Source organism: Staurois parvus, unplaced genomic scaffold (genome assembly GCF_062004578.1).
Source record: "Staurois parvus isolate SC_StPar_1 unplaced genomic scaffold, SC_StPar_1.0 ptg000879l, whole genome shotgun sequence".
NCBI classification, from domain to species: Eukaryota; Metazoa; Chordata; class Amphibia; order Anura; family Ranidae; genus Staurois; species Staurois parvus.
Window position 1 is genome coordinate 119,970 of NW_028318675.1, and position 26,167 is coordinate 146,136.

The window sequence follows — 26,167 nt, forward strand, 5'->3', positions numbered from 1 at the left end:
ACCCTAATGGTTGGTCAGAAGCTGCTTAGCAGCTCAGGTGTGATAGCCAGAGGGGTCACAATGTGGTCAGGGGGGCTGAGATGAATATATAGGTAGTGCAGCGCTAGACAATAATATCACATAGACAAATATAATGGAATAATACAAATAAACTGATGTGAGCACATATAGAAAACTCTTACAAGGATGTGATAGAAACACATAAGTGTATAGAAGTAAATAGAACCCCAATATTCCAGATGGCCTATAAAGTGCAATAGTCCTTGTGTCCCTCAATACATGCTACATGGGGGCATAAACCCCTTCATAGTGTGTGGCATGCACAACACAATAATAAAGTGTCCTTAATGGAAAGAATCAATTCATGATAATAATTATGATCTTCATGCAGATGTGCAACCAATCAGTGACAGTCCTCAGTGGCTGGGGTGCCCCCTCACCTTCCTGCCCCGACCCCACAGGGCCAATGAGCCTTGCAGTATTGCTGTTCCACAGGAAAGCTTCCTTGTTAGTAGTAATGTTGGGACTCTCTCCTCCTCTGTACCGGGGTCTCCCCTGAACTCTCCTGCTTCTCAGGGCCAATGACCTTCCAAACTCGTCCCCAATGAAGTAAGAAAATCCGATATAGTGTGAAACCTTTTATTGTTAAAATATAAAGACGGATCTACTCACATCTGTAGATGTTTTCACAGCATTAGTTCCACTACAGCATGGGTGTACTGCATGTGTGGATATATCCGGGTGCACCAAGATGGCGTCAATGCCGGATATGACGTCATTGTGCTGCCGCTCGAGCTCCTCCTACTGGCGTATCGCTGACTGATAGATGTCCTCTGTCATCTCACACAGACCTGTCAGAGCAGCACTCATGCTTTCCATAGCTAATTCTGCATCTCCAGCTGTTCTCTAATAGCTCTGGTCTCAGTATTTAGCAACCCCATGTCCTTAGAGTTCCTCTCCAGTATATCATCAATAATGTTTGTGTCATTATTTATCATGAGTGTTATTCCCCATCCCGTGTAGGTAGGGAACCATGACCACACCGTATCACCCATCCCGTGTAGGTAGGGAACCATGACCACACCTTATTCCCCATCCCGTGTAGGTAGGGAACCATGACCACACCTTATTCCCCATCCCGTGTAGGTAGGGAACCATGACCACACCTTATCACCCATCCCGTGTAGGTAGGGAACCATGACCACACCTTATTCCCCATCCCGTGTAGGTAGGGAACCATGACCACACCTTATCACCCATCCCGTGTAGGTAGGGAACCATGACCACACCTTATTCCCCATCCCGTGTAGGTAGGGAACCATGACCACACCTTATTCCCCATCCCGTGTAGGTAGGGAACCATGACCACACCTTATCACCCATCCCGTGTAGGTAGGGAACCATGACCACACCTTATCCCCCATCCCGTGTAGGTAGGGAACCATGACCACACCTTATTCCCCATCCGGTGTAGGTAGGGAACCATGACCACACCTTATTCCCCATCCCGTGTAGGTAGGGAACCATGACCACACCTTATTCCCCATCCCGTGTAGGTAGGGAACCATGACCACACCTTATCACCCATCCCGTGTAGGTAGGGAACCATGACCACACCTTATCACCCATCCCGTGTAGGTAGGGAACCATGACCACACCTTATTCCCCATCCCATGTAGGTAGGGAACCATGACCACACCTTATCACCCATCCCGTGTAGGTAGGGAACCATGACCACACCTTATTCCCCATCCCGTGTAGGTAGGGAACCATGACCACACCTTATTCCCCATCCCGTGTAGGTAGGGAACCATGACCACACCTTATCACCCATCCCGTGTAGGTAGGGAACCATGACCACACCTTATTCCCCATCCCGTGTAGGTAGGGAACCATGACCACACCTTATCACCCATCCCGTGTAGGTAGGGAACCATGACCACACCTTATTCCCCATCCCGTGTAGGTAGGGAACCATGACCACACCTTATTCCCCATCCCGTGTAGGTAGGGAACCATGACCACACCTTATCACCCATCCCGTGTAGGTAGGGAACCATGACCACACCTTATCCCCCATCCCGTGTAGGTAGGGAACCATGACCACACCTTATTCCCCATCCCGTGTAGGTAGGGAACCATGACCACACCTTATCACCCATCCCGTGTAGGTAGGGAACCATGACCACACCTTATCACCCATCCCGTGTAGGTAGGGAACCATGACCACACCTTATCACCCATCCCGTGTAGGTAGGGAACCATGACCACACCTTATCACCCATCCCGTGTAGGTAGGGAACCATGACCACACCTTATTCCCCATCCCGTGTAGGTAGGGAACCATGACCACACCTTATTCCCCATCCCGTGTAGGTAGGGAACCATGACCACACCTTATTCCCCATCCCGTGTAGGTAGGGAACCATGACCACACCTTATCACCCATCCCGTGTAGGTAGGGAACCATGACCACACCTTATCACCCATCCCGTGTAGGTAGGGAACCATGACCACACCTTATTCCCCATCCCGTGTAGGTAGGGAACCATGACCACACCTTATCACCCATCCCGTGTAGGTAGGGAACCATGACCACACCTTATTCCCCATCCCGTGTAGGTAGGGAACCATGACCACACCTTATCACCCATCCCGTGTAGGTAGGGAACCATGACCACACCTTATCACCCAGCCAGTCCCATTACTACAGTGTCAGTATATAGAATGTATCACTGATCACTGTATTCCTGCCACTAGTGACATCACATAGTGTCAGGGTCAGTAAGCCCCTCCCAGCCAGGGTCAGCTGGCGTTAGATTGGCCGCACACTGTGGCACTCACGCTATAGGTCGCTGATCACCGCCATTACTAGTATAGTGTTTGTATGGATCAATATATTGATCATGAACAGAACTATACTAGTGCCGGCTTTGTATAGTGTCCCCAATACTCAGTGTTAGCCGGATCGGCCCGGTCACTGCCAGCACTAGTGTTCAGCCCCTCCACTGTTCTTCACAGAAGATTTGTACCAATTGTGGGCCAAGGCAATTTATACACCACAATACATGGCGACACCCAAATTCAGCTCTTGTCACACAATTCACATGGAACTCTATCACCGTTTATGAAATTAAAACTTATTGGGCCGAACCCTCAACATGGACATTACAGAAAAGAATGAATTGCAGTCATATTGGTCCGCAGACCCGATTCATCGTATGTCCGTGTTCTCTGCTGGTACATATATGTCCAACATGGACCAGCAATGTACTGGAACGTCGCTGGACTTGGAGTGGTTATACCGGGAGGATGCTTGCAGCTACAGGCATCATTCTAGTGCTGGTTTATTAGCTGGTGGGCGGCTTTCATGTAAAAGTAATCCTAGTGGCCAATTAGCTGTTTTTGTGATCATTTTAAATGATTTCCTATAGCAGCAAATCTGATGAGATGAATGAAGTAGGTGTAAAGTGGAAGCAGTGGATCTGCAGGGAGCAGCATCTTGAGCACAAAGCACTTTATGTTGTGGATGGATTTGCACACGGTTCAGTTTCCTTCATTTATTGATAAACCCCATAAGACCAATGAAGTGGGTGTAAAGTGGAAGCAGTGGATGTGCAGAGAATAGGATTTGGAGCCCCGAGCTCTTTATCTCTGAATGTCTCCACATATTTGTAGTGTATTTGTGATGATTTCTGTGCACACACAATAGGACAGCGCTGTGACACATAATGCTCTTCTAGATGACGGGGAATCCTTCCCTTTGTTACAGCAGCAGTCCGCTAGAAGGTTTTTGTAGGTTTGGAGTTGTTACACATAGCGCGGGTTTTATCCATTTATAGTGATGACATCATTGCCCAAATCTGGGGGTCACCAGCCATTTCCACCCTTTACTCCCAGCTGGGGGGCTTTGTATCCATATACCAGATGTTCTACAGGACTAAATCTGCAATCAATGTTACTGCAAAATCAAAGGGGCCAAAACCCCTCCCCCGAGCAGTCATATATTTCTGTCCCCCTTGGTGAAAGTGGAGGTGACCCCTCTATAAGGATCTACAGTCCATACACACCCAGCACAAGGCCGGGGTCACACTACCAGACGCTTCTCGGGGCTGCAGTTCCTCTGAGCTCCACAAGGTGGGGATCTCACTTCTACCCAGAAAGGAAGTCTCTATGGAAGACAGACAGGAAGTGATGTCAGGGACAGACAAGAAGTGATGTCAGGAACAGACAGGAAGTGATGTCAGGTACAGGCAGGAAGTGATGTCAGGTACAGACAGGAAGTTCTATGAATGAGGAAGCAGAGAGTCCACATTCCTGGATCTGGCAGCAGAGGAGGTAATATGTAGATGAACCCCTTCAGGGGGAGGAGTTGATGATAATATATTTGCTCCCAAAGCTGGCCTACATGGTTCAGTTTTATCGTTCAGCCAGCGGGATGACCATAAAAACTGAAGTGATTCCCCCATCCACACATTGGAGGTGGATGGGGGAATCCTCCCCGCTGCACTCTTGTATTCTGACAATGGGGGGACTCCTCCGCTCTCAGAATACACAGATCAGCACTGAAGCTATTGGCTGCAGCCGCTGGGGGAGTGGCTTTTATCCGGCAGTGGCCACACATGGATGGAAATGTGTGCGATCCCTGCTGAACCAGCTGAATTTCCATGGATCTATGGTCACCTTCAGTGACTTCCTCCCCTCCCCCTCATCTCCTTCATGATGGAAGTCATGCTGAGATCATCTCCCATTGGCTGAGCAATATTCTCATTTGTCTCTCAGCTCCTTCTTGCTATTCCTCGTCCTGCCTGTTGTTTCCTTGGATTGATTTTCTGTGTAGTGACCCCGGCTTGGTCTCTTGGATGCGCTCGTCTGTTGCTTGCCCTGACCTTTCTCCTGATTCCTGGATCTCCTCCTCATCTCTCCTCCATATCCTCTTACACAGCTTTTCTCCACTCCTGCAGTGACCCTGGGGGGAGGAAACTTGGCACCAACACGTCGCCAAATCCATCCCCACCATTAGGGGCTCTGGAGACAATTGTCTGCTATTTACACTCCGTTCCTCCGCACGTCACCTGATCACATGACAGCTTACTTCCACAGATTCCGGACAGATTTCTGGATGGTAAAGGTCAAAGGTCACTCTTCAGTTTAGGAGAGGTAGGACGCACCCAGGAACAAGGATTTGGTTTGCATGGGAGCTTCATATAGAGGACCCCTCAAATCTCCCCATCCAAATGTCCCTCCATCCAGAGTCTATATGTCCTATGACATCACACTGACCTCACAGCTCCTCCTCCCAATGTCCCTCCATCCAGATTCACAGAATCCTATGACATCACACTGACCTCACAGCTCCTCCTCCCAATGTCCCTCCATCCAGAGTCAGAGAATCCTATGACATCACACTGACCTCACAGCTCCTCCTCTCGATGTCCCTCCATCCAGAGTCAGAGAATCCTATGACATCATGCTGACCTCACAGCTCCTCCTCCCAATGTCCCTCCATCCAGAGTCAGAGAATCCTATGACATCACACTGACCACACAGCTCCTCCTCCCAATGTCCCTCCATCTGACATTTTTCTGATGCTCTTAGGATGTGGGGCCCCTTGGTATCCTCACATGTAAAGTGGGACTGTTGGTCCTGCGTTGTATGTAATGACATCAGAATGCTGCAACAAGCCTATACCCTGCGTAGTGTGGGGGTCCTGTGGGGGGGAATTATACCTCAGCCTGAAGTGGGGCTTTAATAAAATGGAGACCTGAATGGAGAGGTGAGGAGGATTCTGGGAATATCATTTGATGTGACTATTTGTGTTCAGATGTAGAGTTTTCCTCCTGTGAAGTCTGGAGATCATATGACATCACATTGCCTCCACCTCCCTCCCTGATAGAAGAGAGAAAGAAGAAGAAGATTCTAGAAGTCACCAGAGAGATCACTGAGCTGCTGACAGGAGAGGTGAGCGGTGCCGGGAATTCTGGGACATTCTCCAGTAACAGACAAGGGATGTGTCTGGATGGTGACTGTATCATTGTGTGTGTCAGGTTCCTATAAGGTGTCAGGGTGTCACTGTCTATTTCTCCATGGAGGAGTGGGAGTATTTAGAAGGACACAAGGATCTCTACAAGGACGTCATGATGGACAATCAGCCGCCCCTCACATCACCGGGTAAGAGGAGACTTTATTGTAAAGGAGAGAGCAGTACGGAGGATCCACTTAGATCCCCCATCATCTGATAAACACATAGAAACAATGGATTCAGTCAGTGTGTGTGTTTCCTACAGATGGATCCAGTCATGGGAACCCACCAGAGAGATGTCCCCGTCCTCTGTATTCCCGGGATTCCACACAGGAAGGTCACACCATCCCTCACCATCATCAGGTAGATGATGACAATTATTGGTAGTTGTGATTTATACACAGCATGTTTGTTACAATGAATGTTTTATTATATCTTTCAGAGTGGAATCCTCGGGGATGAGAATATTGATGTTAAAGAAGAGTATAAAGAGGAGGATGAGGAGTATGGAGTGATGGAGGAGTTTTCAGAAGGACACAAGGATATGATGGAGCCACCTAATACCAGGAACCCACCAGAGAGATGTCCCCGTCCTCTGTATTCCCGGGATTCCACACAGGAAGGTCACACCATCCCTCACTATTACAAGGTTGGTGGGATGGAGCAGCTAGAATATGGACTTGTAAAGGTGATGTGTGGTTTTTGTTTTTTTTTATGTGAGCTTATATTTTACAGATGATATTTTCTCTCATTTCCTTGATTTAGAGTGGAGATCCAATCGATATAGAATTTGAGGTGAAAGCAGAAGAAGAAGAGGCGTATGTGAGGGATGATCAGCAGTCTATGGAGGAGGATGGAATAACGGGGACATTTATAGAGGAGGACACTCCTACAGAGATCAGCACAGGTGGGTCATGAACACTAAATCCATTCCTCCACCCATACTGCTCACTGATTGGTCCAGAGTAGGGCGGGGACTGGGTGATATCAGCCTGTAATCCCCTGGTCACTTTCCTGAGCTGTGTTCCCCGTCCTGTATTCCTGGATTTCTCTCGGATAATCTTCCTTCTCTGTGCTGCAGACACAATTTATGTATCTAGACTGGATTTATGGAGGTTCTGGGGTTCAGCTGGCAGCAAAATGTTGATGTTCACAATAGGTGTTGATTGACCTGGGACATGTGTATTGGGTCTTCTACCCCTTATCCTGGGGCTAACAGGATCTCTGACAGAACAATTCTCCCAGGGTTCCTTGCTCTGTTATCTGCTGGCTGTGCCGGGTGGAGGGATATGTCTGTAGTGTCTCAGACCCAAGTCACTGAGTGCAGTCTCAGGAGATGGGAGGCAGCGGTGTGGGATCTCTGCAACTTGTCTACAGTAAACATTTAAGCTTCCACTGATTACTGAATACTAATATTATGAGTCCTGACCATTACACTGTATATTGTACATTACATACTCCTGACCCCTGCACTATATACTCTGTTGTACATTACATCCTCCTGACCCCTGCACTATATACTCTGCTATACATTACATACTCCTGACCCCTGCACTATATACTCTATGTTGTACATTACACACTCCTGACCCCTGAACTATATATTCTGTTGTACATTACATACTCCTGACTTCTGCTCTCCCCCCCACTGCTATATATACACATAATATGGATTCTCTTTTGTTACACCCATTTCCTCCCAGCTGGACATTTTATATCGGATGATGTGATTGGGAAGATGGCGATGAGTGATAGAGGGGGTGGGGCCCCTCGTCCTATAATCCCCTCATCACTGTCCCTCCTATAAAAGACAGTTCTGGTTGTTTCCTCACTCTCTGACTAAGGTCCATGAATAAAGAAATGACCTGGTAGGAGATCAGAGGAGCCATTTCCTAGTTCCCTTGAGGGTGGAATTGTAAGCCCCTCAGAGACTAAGCTGCCTGATGTGGGTGGAGTCCTGGTTTGGGGGAACCAATCAGCTCCTGTCTAGTAATCCTCTGTGTCTTTGTATTTTAGTCCATGGCCGGGAGATGAGGAAAACCTCCGAGGATTGTCTCACTTTGTCTCCAGACTGGAAAGTAGAAGATGAGGACATCACACAGTATAGTCCAGGAGAAAACCCGGCTCCCTCTATTGTCCATCCGGCACCACCCAGTGTAGATGGACCATCGGATTCCTCGTATCCTGAGGAACCTCAGACTGTGCGGGACCGGGCCGGCCTTCCAACAGGGAAGAGATTCTCCTGTACTGAGTGCAGGAAGGATTTTCCTTCTAAATCCCATCTTAATGTGCATAAAAGATCTCACACGGGGGAGAAGCCGTATTCCTGTCCAGAGTGCGGGAAATGTTTTTCACAGAAGTCCCATCTTTACACACATCAGAGATCTCACACGGGGTATAAGCCGTATTCCTGTCCAGAGTGTGGGAAATGTTTTTCACAGAAGACCAGATTTTACTCACATCAGAGATCTCACACAGGGGAGAAGCCGTATTTCTGTCCTGAGTGTGGAAAATGCTTTTCATGGAAGTCCAGTCTTTCCAAACATCAGAGATGTCACACAGGAGAGAAGCCGTATTCTTGTCCTGTGTGTGGGAAATGTTTTTTAGACAAGTTCAGACTTCACACACATCAGAGATCTCACACAGGGGAGAAGCTGTATTCCTGTCCTGAGTGTGGGAAAAGTTTTTTAGCTAAATCCGGTCTTTACAAACATCAGAGATCTCACACAGGAGAGAAGCCATATTTTTGTTCAGAGTGTGGGAAATGTTTTTCAGACAAGTCCTATCTTTCCACACATCAGAGATCTCACACGGGGGAGAAGCCATATTCCTGTCTTGAGTGCGGGAAATGTTTTTCAGACAAGTCCAGTCTTAACAAACATCAGAGATCTCACACAGGGGAGAAGCCATATTCCTGTCCAGAGTGCGGAAAAAGTTTTTCACAGAATTCCAGTCTTTGCAAACATCGGAGATCTCACACAGGAGCGAAGCCATATTCCTGTCTAGAACATGGGAAATGTTTTTCAGACAAGTCCAGTCTTCACACACATCAGAGATCTCACACAGGGGAGAAGCCATATTTCTCTCTTGCGTGTGGGAAATGTTTTTCATGGAAGTCCACTCTTTCCAAACATCAGAGATGTCACACAGAGGTGAAGCCGTATTCTTGTCCTGAGTGCAGGAAATATTTTTTAAATAAGTCCAGTCTTCACACACATCAGATATCACATACAGGTGAGAAGCCATATTCCTGTCCAGAGTGCGGAAAATGTTTTTTACGGAATTCCACTCTTTCCAAACATCAGAGATCTCACACAGGGGAGAAGCCATATTCCTGTCCTGAGTGCAGGAAATGTTTTTCAGACAAGTCCAGTCTTCACAAACATCAGATATATCACACAGGGGAGAAGCCGTATTCCTGTCCAGAGTGCGGTAAATGTTTTTTCCAGAATTCCAGTCTTTGCAAACATCAGAGATCTCACACAGGAGAGAAGCTGTATTCCTGTCCAGAGTGTGGGAAATGTTTTTCACACAAGTCCAGTCTTCACACACATCAGAGATCTCACACGGGTGAGAAGCCATATTCCTGTCCTGAGTGCGAGAAATGTTTTTCAGACAAGTCCAGTCTTCACAAACATCAGAGATCTCACACAGGGGAGAAGCCGTATTCCTGTCCAGAGTGCGGAAAATGTTTTTCACAGAATTCCAGTCTTTGCAGACATCAGAGATCTCACACAGGAGAGAAACTGTATTCCTGTCCAGAGTGTGGGAAATGTTTTTCAGACAAGTCCAGTCTTCACACACATCAGAGATCTCACACAGGGGAGAAGCCGTATTTCTGTCCTGAGTGCGGGAAATGTTTTTCACAGAAGTCCCATCTTTCCAAACATCAGAGATCTCATTCAGGGGAGAAGCCACTTTCCTGTCCTGAGTGAGGGAAATGTTCCTCACTGAAGTCCTGTCTTCCTGTACATCAGGGGTCCCACACAACCCTGGAGGTGTATTAGTGCCTTGAGTGCGGGAAATGTCTTCTAGATGAATGTTGCTGGACATCCCAGCTCTCATGTGGGGAAGAAGCACACCCTGATATACACCTCAGATATACTCCATGGCTGATCTTCATCATGGAAGAGACAGTTCATAAGGAGATCAGAGGTCCCCAAAGCCATGGATGAAGTGTGGGACTGGGTCAGCCATTGATGGCAGGAGAAGAATAAAAATGGAGTCCTGACCTGGGATTGGCTGAGTACATTTTGTGGTGGGAGATTTCACAAACACTTGGAGGTCTTGTCACACTTACCTCTAACACAGGTGGTCGGCTTGTGAGATTCCATTTGTGATCTTGTAATAAATGTGATATTACGGTAATGCACCCTCTTGTGTGTTGTCTTTGACAGTTCCTAGATTCCCCCATCTGTGGAGGGCTGCACCTCATCAAGTGACAGATAACGTGTGGAATTGTAAAGCACCAAGATTTGAGCGCTGTTGTGTTTGGCAACATTTGATTGACAAGGCAGATTATATTCAGAGTAATCAGGGTCCAATCCCTGGTCAAAAGACAGGCAAAGTTCAGAGAGCAGTTGATATCTGATCCAAGGTCATAAACAGAGGAATCCAAACAGCAGAGCAGGACAGACAGACAGGGAGCTTAAACGTGTATTACACACACTATCACAAACATGAGACTGCAGGTTTGGCTGGCTTAAATCAGATTTATTCTCCACCCAGAGACTTGCTGCATCATAGCTAAAACCAGGATGCTTTAATGAGACCATCAGTTGTGATGGATTGGGGGCACTAGACGTTCCTGACATTAACCTCCATCTGAAAAGGGGCCAATAATCCCTTAAAGGCATGTTGGACATCCAGCATAGGACCATCAGGCTGGGCATTAAACAAAGGACCAGCATGCTGAGCAATGGTCAGGGGCAGGGGTGGACTGACCATTTGGAAACATGGGCACTGCCCGAGGGCCCGGGGTCAGTAGGGGGCCCCATGAGATGCCCGTGGTACCTTTTTCATTGGCTTTTTTGAGTTTGGGCAAGGACACAGGGGCCCCATGATCCCCTATTGTCTGGGGGCCCCATGAGTTGTCAGTCTGCGCCTGGTCAGGGGATCAGCAAAGTCAGGTTGGTTAGCAGGCAGAGAGTTTATGAAGCCAAACTGGACAGCAGAGAACCTGTAACATCAGGTTGGATAGAAGGTGACATGGTACTGAAGTCAAGCTGAATGCAGGCTGGATGCAGTGTGGCCTGAAGAAAAAGTTGTGGGCTCCACATGGCTGAATGAGGCAGTTTACCCAAAGGCTGGACGGAACTTCTTAGACAGGTTTCAGCAGATATAGTTGCAGTAGGGTGAGGCCCGGTTACTGAAAGTCCCAAAAATGCGATGCAGAGGCAGACTGGACCACATCAACAGGTGCAGAGGCAGACTGGACCACATCAACAGGTGTAGAGACATACTAGACCGCATCAGCAGGTGTAGAGACATACTAGACCGCATCAGCAGGTGTAGAGACAGACCAGACCGCATCAGCAGGTATAGAGACAGACTAGACCGCATCAGCAGGTGCAGAGGCAGACTAGACCGCATCAGCAGGTGCAGAGGCAGACTAGACCGCATCAGCAGGTGCAGAGGCAGACTAGACCGCATCAGCAGGTGTAGAGACAGACTAGATCGCATCATCGGGTGTAGAGACAGACTAGACCGCATCAGCAGGTGTAGAGAAAGACTAGACCGCATCAGCAGTTGTAGAGACAGACTAGATGGCATCAGCAGGTGTAGAAACAGACTAGACCGCATCAGCAGGTGTAGAGGCAGACTAGACCGCATCAGCAGGTGTAGAGAAAGACCAGACCGCATCAGCAGGTGCAGAGGCAGACTAGACCGCATCAGCAGGTGTAGAGAAATACCAGACCGCATCAGCAGGTGCAGAGGCAGACTAGACCGCATCAGCAGGTGTAGAGAAAGACCAGACCGCATCAGCAGGTGTAGAGACAGACCAGACCGCATCAGCAGGTGTAGAGACAGACCAGACCGCATCAGCAGGTGTAGAGACAGACCAGGCCGCATCAGCAGGTGTAGAGACAGACTAGACCGCATCAGCAGGTGTAGAGACAGACTAGGCCGCATCAGCAGGTGTAGAGACAGACCAGACCGCATCAGCAGGTGTAGAGACAGACTAGACCGCATCAGCAGGTGTAGAGACAGACTAGACCGCATCAGCAGGTGTAGAGACAGACCAGACCGCATCATCAGGTGTAGAGACAGACTAGACCGCATCAGCAGGTGTAGAGACAGACCAGATCGCATCAGCAGGTGTAGAGACAGACCAGACCGCATCAGCAGGTGTAGAGACAGACCAGACCGCATCAGCAGGTGTAGAGACAGACCAGACCGCATCAGCAGGTGCAGAGACAGACTAGACCGCATCAGCAGGTGTAGAGACAGACTAGACCGCATCAGCAGGTGTAGAGACAGACTAGACCGCATCATCAGGTGTAGAGACAGACTAGACCGCATCAGCAGGTGTAGAGACAGACTAGACCGCATCAGCAGGTGTAGAGACAGACTAGATGACATCAGCAGGTGTAGAGACAGACTAGACCGCATCAGCAGGTGTAGAGACAGACTAGACCGCATCAGCAGGTGTAGAGACAGACTAGACCGCATCAGCAGGTGTAGAGACAGACTAGACCGCATCAGCAGGTGTAGAGACAGACTAGAGGACATCAGCAGGTGTAGAGACAGACTAGACCGCATCAGCAGGTGTAGAGACAGACTAGATGACATCAGCAGGTGTAGAGACAGACTAGACCGCATCATCAGGTGCAGAGACAGACTAGACCACATCAGGTGTAAAGGCAGCAGACCTTGAGGACAAGTCAGCCTGGACATGCATCCAAGGGTGTTTATGGACAGGCAAAGGAAGGGGTAATCCAGAGTGTTGGACTTTTGAGGACTTATAGTGAGCACAGATTCTGCAAGCTCTTACACAGAAACAGGAGTCCTTATGGAGAGAGGCCACTAAAGCCCACGAGAAACCAAAGAAAAGGTTTTATTACTCCCTGGGAGCTCGGCCGTCTTAGCTGGATATGCCTCTGAAAGCACTGTAAGCCTAAGGTGGAGGGGAGCAAACAGCTTTCCAGGGGGTAGAATAAGCAGAGCACTAGACGGGGCCCTAAAAATAGAGTTTAAAGGTTCAGGGGAAGGGCCCTTTTCTTGGCTTATTGGAGCAGCTGGTGACAAAGTGGCCATGGTCCTCACAGTATAAGCAGAGGCCCTGAGATCTTCTAGCCTTTTCCCCAGAGGATAAAGGATAGGCCTAACCTGAACCGGCTTCTTGGATCTGGGTCCTTCCACCCCGAGTCAGGTGACCAGTGGTGGAAATCAGAACAGTATTGTTCAGCGATGTATTTGTCCTGATGGTTAGTTTCTGCTGAGTGGGCACGGTCAGGATTATCATTGATTAAACCCAACTGACCTTCAGGCTGGGTCATCTGTGAGGAGACTAAAAGCCCAAGACTGGGGCCCCTGCAACCATGTAACAACAAGGTTAACCCGTGTCCTTCAGAACCAGAAGAGTGTGGTCTGAGCTTGAAGCATAGTAAACAACTGTTTTTAAAGTTGGAAAACATGTCGGGTCACCAGAAACATGATCAGGCGGGTTAACCCTGGGCTCTGGTTCCTGCATTCCTGCTGGAGGTGCGTTTACATGTACAGACAGTTCCTGGACTTGGAGTGTCAGTTTGCATATATCCTCAGCAAATACATGATCCTGTGTAGAGTCCATCTTCACAGAAACACGTTCTTGTTAAAGACTTGTGATAATGTCACACTCACCCCTAACACAGGTGGTCACACACTACAGATGGCTTCTGTGTTCTTTACCTAAAGCCGCCCCCTTTCCCATAAGGCAAGCTTAGTTACTCTCAGGACTTATACACAATGCTATAGTGCCTGGCTACCATGCTGGGGCAGGTGTGAACTGAGCACAGAAAAAAGGGACTTGAGGTTGGCAGCCAGGGAGATTGGTTCAATGACAGTCCAGGTACAAGGCAGGCAAGGTTCAGGGTACTCGGGGTCAGATCCATAGTCAAAAGACAGGCAGAGGTCAGAGAGTAGTAGATATCTGATCCGAGGTCGTCAACGAGGGAATCTAAACTGGCAGACAAACAGGGAGATTGGAGCATGTGTTAAAAACACAATATCAAAAGCATGGGACTGCAGGCTTGGCTGGCTTAAATCAAGTTTGGTCTCCACCCAGAAACTGGCAACATCCATCAACTTTCAGCTGGACAGATAGACAGGGAGAATGTATCACATTCAAAACCAGGGTGCTGGAATGAGACCAGCAGCAGTGATGGAGCAGGAGTGCTAAATGCTCCTGACAATTGTCCAAATGTGACCAGTGGCCATATGTAGTCAGTGATGTCACTGCTATCCCCACCCCCTTCCTTACATGGTAGGGATTCCCAATGACATCACTGATTCCTGGGGATTTGGCAGTTACAAGTATCCGTTGCTTCCTTAGGCCCCAGTGCAGGAAGCTGTTATATATAAATGTACATTTGGTTTCAATTTGTTTTTTGTATGAAAATCTCATTTTCAGAGATTGAGATGTACAGCAATATTCTGGAAAAAACACCAACTTTATCAAATCCACCCGAACCAACGAATATACAAAACAAATGCTGGAAATACAAAACAAATCCTGAAGATGAATTGGGCCAACATAACGAAGGGGAGTAAATTAAATTCTTCAATGAACGAATGTATCCAAACTAAATGGAAATCTCCAGTATGGACACGCCTAGTTATATATAGAGGTGGTAGAAATGTCTCTTCTATATGTGATGATCGGCTCCTGCAAAACACGGGACCGGAACAGGCAAAGTTTGGTTTGTACTGTCGTCTCATCCCTACTCTCCGACAACTAAACCCAGAGATCATCCCAAGTGGTCATTGTATTTGTCCCTTACATTGGTGACCAATGGGAGAAGGACCCCCTTATATCAGTGGTCAGTGTAGTGGTCCCTTACATTGGTGACCAATGGGAGAAGGACCCCTTATATCAGTGGTCAGTGTAGTGGTCCCTTACATTGGTGATCAATGGGAGAAGGACCCCTTATATCAGTGGTCAGTGTAGTGGTCCCTTACATTGGTGACCAATGGGAGAAGGACCCCCTTATATCAGTGGTCAGTGAAGCGGTCCCTTACATTGGTGACCAATGGGAGAAGGACCCCCTTGTATCAGTGGTCAGTGAAGCGGTCCCTTACATTGGTGACCAATGGGAGAAGGACCCCCTTATATCAGTGGTCATTGTATTTGTCCTTTACATTGGTGACCAATGGGAGAAGGACCCCCTTATATCAGTGGTCAGTGTAGTGGTCCCTTACATTGGTGACCAATGGGAGAAGGACTCCCTTATATCAGTGGTCCCTTACATTGGTGACCAATGGTAGAAGAACCCCCTTATATCAGTGGTCAGTATAGTGGTCCCTTACATTGGTGACCAATGGGAGAAGGACCCCCTTATATCAGTGGTCAGTGTAGTGGTCCCTTACATTGGTGACCAATGGGAGAAGGACCCCCTTATATCAGTGGTCAGTGTAGTGGTCCCTTACATTGGTGACCAATGGGAAAAGGACCCCCTTATATCAGTGGTCATTGTATTTGTCCCTTACATTGGTGACCAATGGGAGAAGGACCCCCTTATATCAGTGGTCAGTGTAGTGGTCCCTTACATTGAGGACCAATGGGAGAAGGACCCCCTTATATCAGTGGTCAGTGTAGGCCTACCCAAACGAACGCTATCCCCACTCCAGTCGATCCTAAACTCAGCGGCCAGACTCATCCACCTCACCAACCGCTCCACATCTGCCTCCCCCCTCTGCCAATACCTTCACTGGCTCCCGATTGCCCAACGCATCAAATTCAAACTGCTAACTCTGACCTACAAAGCCATTCACAACGCCGCCCCAAACTACATAACTGACCTAATACCCAAATACTACCCTACCCATGCCCTCCACTCCTCACAGGACCTCCTGCTCTCTAGCTCCCTGGTCTCCTCCTCCCACGCCCGATTGCAGGACTTCTCCAGGACTTCCCCCATCCTCTGGAACTCCCTACCCCAATCCATCAGACTGTCGCCTACCCTCCTCACCTTCAGGCGCACCCTGAAAACCCTCCTCTTCAGGGAAGCCTACCCCAACCTCACCTAACACCTGACCTCACCTAACAACTAACCTCCTCCACTCCTCCCACCACTCCATCCCCCACAGCCATCTCCTCCTGTACCACCTTCCCCTCCCTCTTAGACTGTAAGCTGGAAAGAGCAGGGCCCTCGAACCCCTCGTGTATTGTACTGTTACTGTCTTGTCTCATGTTCTGTCCCCCCCGCTACTGTACAGCGCCAAGCATACCCTTTGGTGCTATATAAATACTGTATAATAATAATGATCCTAACAGGAGTTCTGTCATTTTTCAGGATGTCAGTAAAACATGTCCTCCGTCAGTAAATGTTCATGTTGTGTCAGTAATAAAAGTCACGGAGGGTTGGGAACCCTGCAAGGGGGGCAGAGATATGTGACTGCCTAGTCCAGCCTTTCTCAGCCAGGGTTCCTCCAAAGGGTTCTAGGGCTTCCTTGTCACTTCATTGGGCTGTATATGGAAGTGTCACCGACCAGCCGTTTCTGGATACACAGCTTTGTCATCATTGCACACACACACCATTTTGTTTTTCATTCAATACATTTTTTATTAGAATTTCACTTTTAACAAGATTGGAAACAAAAATTCATGAAACAGTAAAGGCAGAAATCCGATTGGTCAGGGAGATCCCTTGTCTGGAATGTGGGGGCGGAGTCATTATTATTGGTGTACAATACAATACACAACGTGTTCCATTATTATAACAAAGTATTGTAGAAAAGATCCCAACATAGAAAATGGGGGAAAGGAGGAAATAAAGGCGGATATGAAGGGGAATCTGTGTACGGGGAACACCTTAACAATCACCACCATTTTATTCTCCAGGGCCTCTGATGTCACAGAATAGATGTTTGGGGGTTTATCTCATCTTCAGGACCAAAATCTGCATTTTCCCATGTGTGCAAAATCATGCAGAAACAGCTCTGGCAGTGAGAGGGTTAATGTGGGCTAGATGGGATCACTCTGCTGGGGTGACATTAGAGCTCCCCCTAGCTGTAGCCTGGTAATAACATTGCCCTCCATCTATTGCACATAATGGGGGATTTTTCCTGAAATACAGCAATCAATAACAGCAGCACAATACCACATTATGGCCACTAGATGGAGCCAAAAGAATCAGAGTATGAAATAAAGTATGCCCAATATTCGTCATGGCCGGGCGAATGTCACTCACATTCTTCAAACTTTTTTTTTTTTTAACTAAACCTCTAAGTGTTTGTGAAAGCTTCCACCATAAATATACTCAGCCAATGAAAGGTGATGACTCCATATTTATTACAGGTACTTCTATAGCACTGTCCATTTATACATAAATTGTTAATTCCCATCAGTCCCCGCCCCCGAGGAGCGTACAATCTAAGGTCCCTAACTCACATTCATACATACACATACTAGGGGACAATATACCTACCAGCATGTCTTTGGCATGTGGGAAGAAACCAGAGTACCTGGAGGAGACCCCCACAGGCACAGGGAGAACATGCAAACTCCAGGCAGGTGGTGCCATGGTTGGGATTCAAACCAATGACCCGAGTACTGCCAGGCAGAAGGGCTAACCACTGAGCTGCTATCAATAGCCAACCCGGTCCCACACTTCATCCATGTCTTTGGCGGCCTCTAATCTCCTTATGAACTGTTTCTTCCATGATGAAGATCAGCCATGGAGTATATCTGAGGTGTATATCAGGGTGTGCTTCTTCCCCACATGAGAGCTGGGATGTCCAGCAACATTCATCTAGAAGACATTTCCCGCACTCAAGGCACTAATACACCTCCAGGGTTGTGTGGGACCCCTGATGTACAGGAAGACGGGACTTCAGTGAGGAACATTTCCCTCACTCAGGACAGGAAAGTGGCTTCCCTCCTGTGTGACATCTCTTATGTTTGCAAAGATGGGACTTCACTGAAAAACATTTCCCACACTCAGGACAGGCATACGGCTTCTCCCCCGTGTGAGATCTCTGATGTGTGTAAAGATTGGATTTCTGTGAAAAACATTTCCCACACTCAGGACAGGCATATGGCTTCTCCCCCGTGTGAGACCTTTGATGTGCGTGAAGATTAGACTTCTCTGAAAAACATTTCCCACACTCAGGACAGGAATATGGTTTCTCCCCTGTGTGCAATCTCTGATGAATACGAAGACTGGACTTATCAGAAAAACATTTCCCGCACTCAGAACAGGAAAGTGGCTTCTCCCCTGTGTGAGATCTCTGATGACTGTAAACATGGAACCTCATTGAAAAACATTTCCCGCACTCAGGGCAGGCATATGGCTTCTCCCCCGTGTGAAATCTCTGATGTCTGTAAAGACTGGACTTGTCTGAAAAACATTTCCCACACTCTGCACAGGAATATGGCTTTTCCCCTGTGTGAGATCTCTGATGTCTGTTAAGACCAGACTTCTCTGAGAAACATTTTCTACACTGAGGACAGATATAAGGTCTTTTCCCTGTGTGAGATCTTTGATGCTTAACAAGATCTGATTTTGCTACAAAACATTTCCCACAGTCAGGACAAGAAAATAGCTTCTCCCCCTTGTGAGATCTCTGATGTCTGGAAAGATTGTACTTCCGTGAAAAACATTTCCCGCACTCAGGACAGGAATGTGGCTTCTCTCCTGTGTGAGATGTTTTATGCTCATTAAGACGACATTTAAAACGGAAACATTTCCCGCACTGAGGACAGGAATACGGCTTATTTCCCGTGTGAGATCTTTGATGCCTATTAAGATAGGATTTATAATGGAAACCCTTCCCACACTCAGTATAGGAGAACCTCTTCCCTGTTGGAAGGCCGGCCCGGTCCCGCACTGTCTGAGGTTCCTCAGGATACAAGGAATCCGATGGTCCATCTACACTGGGTGGTGCCGGATGGACATTGGAGGGAGCCGGGTTTTTTCTTGGACTATACTGTGTGATGTCCTCATCTTCTACTTTCCAGTCTGGAGACAAAGTGAGACAATCCTCGGAGGTTTTCCTCATCTCCCGGCCATGGACTAAAATACAAAGACAAAGAGGATTACTAGACAGGAGCTGATTGGTTCCCCAAACCAGGACTCCGCCCACATCAGGCAGCTTGGTCTCTGAGGAGCTTACAATTCCACCCTCAAGGGAACTAGGAAATGGCCCCTCTGATCTCCTACCAGGTCATTTCTTTATTCATGGACCTTAGTCAGAGAGTGAGGAAACAACCAGAACTGTCTTTTATAGGAGGGACAGTGATGAGGGGATTATAGGACGAGGGTCCCCACCCCCTCTATCAATCATCGCCATCTTCCCAACACAAGAAGTACTGCACTTCCTTATTTAGTCCATGAATTAGTCATGAAGAACAGCGGGGCTGAGCCCCACCAGAGGTCAGAGAGTGAGGATGGGGGGAGAACAACCAAGATGAAGACTGGACTGATCCTGAAGACCACCATCATTGGGGTATTGACTCCTCCCTCATTATCACTTTCTGTTTAAGGGTCCAAAGTTGGAGGATGTTATCACATTATTATCACCATGTAAAAGTCTGTGCTCCAATCACATCATCCGATATAAAATGTCCAGCTGGGAGGAAATGGGTGGAAAATAATTAAGGCCTAAAGTGAAGGAAATGTGTATTTGCTCCCCTGCTGATTGTGAATGTTCGCCCCTCACACAGAAATGATCGGTCTAACAATGGAATGTTCGCCCCTCACACAGAAATGATCGGTCTAACAATGGAATGTTCGCCCCTCACACAGAAATGATCGGTCTAACAATGGAATGTTCGGTGTAACACTGAGAGACAGAATACAACAACAAATTCAGCAGAAATGCATCTAACAAATGATGACGGATCTGCATGTTCATGAGGGAAAGAAGGATTTGATCCCCTTCACAAAACATGACTTAGTACTTGGTGGCCAATCCCTTGTTGGCAATCACAGAGGTCAGACGTTTCCTGGAGTTGGCCCCCAGGTTTGCACACATCTCAGGAGGGATTTTGGCCCACTCCTCTTGGCAGATCCTCTCCAAGTCATTAAGGTTTGGTGGCTGACATTGGGCAACTCGAACTTTCAGCTCCCTCCACAGATTTTCAATCGGATGAAGGTCTGGAGACTGGCTAGGCCACTCCAGGACCTTAATGTGCTTCTTCTTGAGCCGCTCCTTTGTTGCCTTGGCCGTGTGTTTTGGGTCATTGTCATGCTGGAACACCCATCCACCACCCATTCTCAATGCCCTGGCTGAGGGAAGGAGGTTCTCACCCAAGATTTGATGGTACATTGCCCCGTCCATCGTCCCTTTGATGCGGTGCAGTTGTCCTGTCCCCTTAGCAGAAAAACACCCCCAAAGCAGAATGTTTCCACCACCATGTTTCACAGTTGGGATGGTGTTCTTGGGGTCATAGGCAGCATTCCTCCTCCTCCTCCTCCAAACATGGCGAGTTGAGTTGATGCCAAGGAGCTGGATTTTGGTCTCCTCTGACCACAACACTTCCCACCAGTCCTCCTCTGCATCATTCAGATGTTCAGTGGCAAACTTCAGACGGGCCTGGACATGTGCTTTCTTGAGCAGAGGGACCTTGCGGGCACTGCAGGATTTCAGTCCTTGTCGGCGTAGTGTGTTACCAATTGTTTTCTTGGTGACTGTGGTCCCAGATCATTGACAAGATCCTCACGTGTAGTTCTGGGATGATTCCTCACTGTTCTCATGATCATTGACACTCCACGAGGTGAGATCTTGCATGGTGCACCAGACCTAGGGAGACTGACACTTGTTTTGTGTTTCTTCCATTTGTGAATGATTGCACCAACTGTTGTCACCTTCTCACCAAGCTGCTTGGCCATAGTTTGGTAGCCCAGTCCAGCCTTGTGTAGGTCTACAATCTTGTCCCTGACATCCTTGGACAGCTCTTTGGTCTTTGCCATGGTGGAGAGTTTGGAATCTGATGGTTTGATTGCTCCTGTGGACAGGTGTCTTTTATACAGGTAACACAATGAGATTAGCAGCACTCCCTTTAAGAGACTGCTTCTAATCTCAGCTTGTTACCTGTATGAAAGACACCTGGGAGCCAGAAATCCTGCTGAATGATAGGGGATCAAATCCTTCTTTCCCTCATGAACATGCAGATCCGTCATCATTTGTTAGACGCATTTCTACTGAATTTGTTGTTGTATTCTGTCTCTCAGTGTTACACCGAACATTCCATTGTTAGACCGATCATTTCTGTGTGAGGGGGGAACATTCAGCATCAGGGGGGAGAAAATACACATTCCCTTCACTGTATGTAATGTACAACTTCTCATAAAGGATACAAAAGTTAGGACTGTACAGTATTAGTTTTCTTCTATATTCATCTGGTGATCTAGCCAGTAAATCTGTTTTATAAAACTCTGCAGCAGAATGTATCAGTTCCAGGGATGGGGCAGACCATTTACCACTGACAGGGGGCTTACAATTATCAGCTTTTATTTATTCATGTAAAACTTTTATCCCAAAAGAAAAAAACTGTTTGATGTAACTGATTATGAAGTGTGAGCTGGAGTTTGGCTTCAATTAGTTACGGTTTTTAAATCTGCTAATACATCTAAAACTCCCCTCCCCCCAGACTGACCATGCTGCTGTCTCCACAGCGGGGGCACTCTAATACAGAAGGCATGTTACTGGCCAGATCACCAGGTGAAAACGGAAAAAGCCAAAGAAAAGGAATGCAGCCGCCACCTCATACTATGTGCAGTGATAGCAGTGACATCTACTGGCCACAGTGAGACATCACAAGACAACCTAAACTTAGGGAGAAACCAAGTGAAGAACTATACAATCAGCCTGAGCCAAGTACAGCCCAGCCACAAACTAAACCCACATAGTAGCCTCTATTCAGGACAAGGGGCCACACTAATAAATAGTGTAAGGATCACAGCAAATTGGTGTTTAGTAATCAGAGATCACTTACAGGGGTTGTAACCCTCAGACATGGAATATGGACAAACATATCCCTCTACAGTGTGTACTTGTCTCACTCCAGAGCAATAAGAGCCATTTCTGTCTGCTGTCTCCTTCCTCTGTGATCAGCATGAATCACTTCTGACAAATCTTCCTGACACCAAGAGAAGAAATGTGAAAGGGGAGAAGCTCCAGCACACAGCCTGTGATTGACAGCCTCAGCTCTGTTCCTGTGTGCTGTGTGAAAGGGGTGTGTACCTTCCCTCCAATCATCTTTCAGAGCTCACTTCACTGAACTCTGCAGAATGTGACTTTAGCTCTCTGTCTCTTTTTTTCTGACTTCTCAGACAAACTGTATACATTCTGGGCTTTGAACAGTTGTAGAGAAGAGATTGCTGCAGATAAAAAGGTGCAACATATGTAGGATTTGTTTTATCTCTGTGTATCACTTGAGGCCAGTCACTTCTCTGGGTATATGGAGGGTTTACAACCACTTTAAATTTCTACTGTAGACAAGTTGCAGAGATCCCACACCGCTGCCTCCCATCTCCTGAGACTGCACTCAGTGACTTGGGTCTGAGACACTACAGACATATCCCTCCACCCGGCACAGCCAGCAGACAACAGAGCAAGGAACCCTGGGAGAAATGTTCTGTCAGAGATCTTACTAGACCCGGGCATGGGGAGGGAGACCCAAATCACATGTCCCAGGAGCCTAGGTCACATGACACTGCCAGCTGAACCCCAGAACCTCCATAAATCCAGTCTAGATACATAAATTGTGTCTTTAGCACAGAGAAGGAAGATTATCCGAGAGAAATCCAGGAATACAGGACGGGGAACACAGCTCAGGAAAGTGACCAGGGGATTACAGGCTGATATCACCCAGTCCCCGCCCTACTCTAGACCAATCAGTGAGCAGTATGGGTGGAGGAATGGATTTAGTGTTCATGACCCACCTGTGCTGATCTCTGTAGGAGTGTCCTCCTCTATAAATGTCCCCGTTATTCCATCCTCCTCCATAGACTGCTGATCATCCCTCACATACGCCTCTTCTTCTTCTGCTTCAACCTCAAATTCTCTCAGGTTTCCACTCTGAATATATAATAAAATTGCCATCAATGGTAACAATGCAGATAATGTACAGATCCTAATGATACTATCAGTGATTGTTCCTCATCTACCTGATGATGGTGAGGGATGGTGTGACCTTCCTGTGTGGAATCCCGGGAATACAGAGGACGGGGACATCTCTCTGGTGGGTTCCCATGACTGGATCCATCTGTAGGAAACACACACACTGACTGAATCCATTGTTTCTATGTGTTTATCAGATGATGGGGGATCTAGGTGGATCCTCCGTACTGCTCTCTCCTTTACAATAAAGTCTCCTCTTACCCGGTGATGTGAGGGGCGGCTGATTGTCCATCATGACGTCCTTGTAGAGATCCTTGTGTCCTTCTAAATACTCCCACTCCTCCATGGAGAAATAGACAGTGACACCCTGACACCTTATAGGAACCTGACACACACAATGATACAGTCACCATCCAGACACATCCCTTGTCTGTTACTGGAGAATGTCCCAGAATTCCCGGCACCGCTCACCTCTCCTGTCAGCAGCTCCATCATTTTCTTGGTGACTTCTAGAATCTTCTGCATGTTGTGTCTCTCAGGGTTTAAGGAGTCACATGGAGGCACTGTGATGGTCATATGATCACCTGACTTCAGAAGAGGAAATCTCTGTATTGAGGAACCAATAAGAATATCATGTTAGAATCCCAGAATCCTCCTCACCTCTCCGGTCAGGTCTGTGTGATGTCATGTGACCTCCCAGAATCCTCCTCACCTCTCCGGTCATGTCTGTGTTTTTTTTAATACAGATCAAAGTGATGTCATGTGACCTCCTAGAATCCTCATCTCTCCGGTCAGGTCTGTGTTTTATTAATAGAGATGAGAGTGATGTCATGTGACCTCCCAGAATCCTCCTCACCTCTCCGGTCAGGTCTGTGTTTTATTAAAAAAGTTGAGTGATGTCATGTGACCTCCCAGAATCCTCCTCACCTCTCCGATTAGGTCTGTGTTTTATTAATAGAGATGAGAATGATGTCATGTGACCTCCCAGAATCCTCCTCACCTCTCCGGTCAGCAGGTAGATGATCTCCAGGGTGAGGTTTAGTATCTTCTCAGTCATGTGACTCCGGTCCTCCTCCATCCTCATTGGTGCCATCATGTGATCTATACAGGTCTCCTTGTAGACGGATAACTTTGGGAAATGAAATAAGAATGATTTGGATGGTATTGGTCACACAATAATAGGATGTGGATGTGAGGGGGGAATAGGAGGGTTGCTGGACATTTAGGAACTACTACAATTATGGGAAGATATTTAGTTGGGACTGTTTAATATTTCTTACATTTAGGAGGTCCCGGGACCCTCTTGACCTGCTGGATCAGAAATCCCCTTTTCTCTGTTGGGTTTGTTTGGTCTCTGAACTGGTTTTGATGAGTTTTAGATCTGCAGACAAGGAATGATAAATATGATCCTTCCTATGACTTGTTTGCTCTGAGGCAGTGCTGTGAGGTCAATGTCGGCTCATCATGAGGTCCAGGAAGGGGAACTTGATGACTTTTGGCCAGAGTTGCTGCCTAATCAGGACAATTGGCAGAACTCCGGCTGCAAGGCTCCAATCTGTGGCAGCCTGCTGACTGACAGGAGTGATGTCACTGTCACTCTCTGCAGTAAGAGAAGGGATTGGATGGGATAGCAGGAGGATGGTGCTGGTTGAGTATAGAGCTGTGAGGAAGGAGCCTATTCTCTTCCCTCCAATGACAGCCCAGTGTGGGTAGAAGGAGGACAGCAGGGGGGAGCTGTTTGGTTCCCAAGTATACTGTGATATCCAGGACATTGTACAGAGTGGTGGTGGGTTCCTGGGGCTCCGAATTCCAGCACCGGGCACTGCCAGAGCCTGTGTCATGGGAAGGTATTGGAGTGTCTCCTGAAGATGTTCAGCACTGACCCCTGACTACCTTTTAGTAAAAAAATGCACCAACAGACCTCCTAAAAGAACAAGTGTCCACCAAGGGGTGAAGGATTGTCCTTCTGCATTCCATTTGGTATCTTGGAATATATTATTTGACCAGTGAGATGGTAAGAAGGTGAAGGTTGTCTTCCTTTCCTGGTAGGAGTTCTGTAAGGAGGTCTGGAAAGTAAGTGCAGGTAAGAGGACAACCAGAGACCAAGATCCCCCCTCCCTGCCTCAGAGTCCCCCTGAGCCTGACAAACTTCTCTTTCCTCAGAGCTCTGCTCCCTGCCAACCCTATCAAAGACCCAGATTCCTTCAGCTACTCTACCCCCTCAAAACCCTTGAACTCCACTGCCCCCTAAGGGGTCCCAAAGTCTCTCATCCTCAGTAATCCCTGAGAGACCCCTCAGCTCCTCTACTTCCCTCAGACCCCTCAGTATTTCCCTCCCTCTGACACCAATGATGGAACATATTCTTCATGGCCGGCTGGGGAATGTTTCCTTCCTCCTGAGCAGCAATGTAAGGGGCTCTATGCTCCATACTCCTGACCCCGGCACTCCATCATTGTGTTGGCTGCATAGTGTAATGATTGCCCATTGGCTGCCTGTGTAGTGTCATCATTGCCCTTTGTAGGCCATGTATGGTCAGGATGGTCCTTGTCTTGTCTATTTATTGTCAGTGCTGTTTGTTTAGAGGACCATATTACTAGAATTTATCTCCACAATGAGGAGAATGTTCCGGCCCCGGAAGTGGGGGAATGTTCTGCCCCTGAAGGGGTTCATCTGGGTTCCCACACTATATATGTGTGTATCATCATCTGCTGGAGATAAAAGACGTCACAGTGACTATGGAGGAAGAGGACGGACGTGACTATGGAGGAAGAGGACGGACGTGAATATGGAGGAAGAGGACGGACGTGACTATGGAGGAAGAGGACGGACTTGACTATGGAGGAAGAGGACGGACGTGACTATGGAGGAAGAGGACGGAC

The 26,167-nt window shown here is 47.7% G+C and overlaps 2 protein-coding genes across 2 annotated transcripts in view; one reads left to right on the forward strand and one right to left on the reverse strand.

Annotated features, from left to right (window-relative positions):
- Positions 1 to 751: 751 nt before the first annotated feature.
- The window catches only part of LOC149443005 (uncharacterized), a 111,928-nt gene continuing 86,512 nt past the window's right edge, over positions 752 to 26,167 (forward strand). The window contains exons 1-2 of the mRNA XM_089655963.1: positions 752 to 809; positions 8,093 to 9,945. Coding sequence (XP_089512089.1) covers positions 752 to 809; positions 8,093 to 9,945 — 1,911 coding nt within the window. The remainder of the gene's footprint in view (positions 810 to 8,092; positions 9,946 to 26,167) is intronic.
- On the reverse strand, positions 16,760 to 19,299 carry LOC149443006 (uncharacterized). The gene has a single exon (XM_089655985.1). The coding sequence runs from the start codon at positions 19,220 to 19,222 to the stop codon at positions 18,074 to 18,076; it is 1,149 nt and encodes a 382-aa protein (XP_089512111.1). The 5' UTR covers positions 19,223 to 19,299; the 3' UTR covers positions 16,760 to 18,073.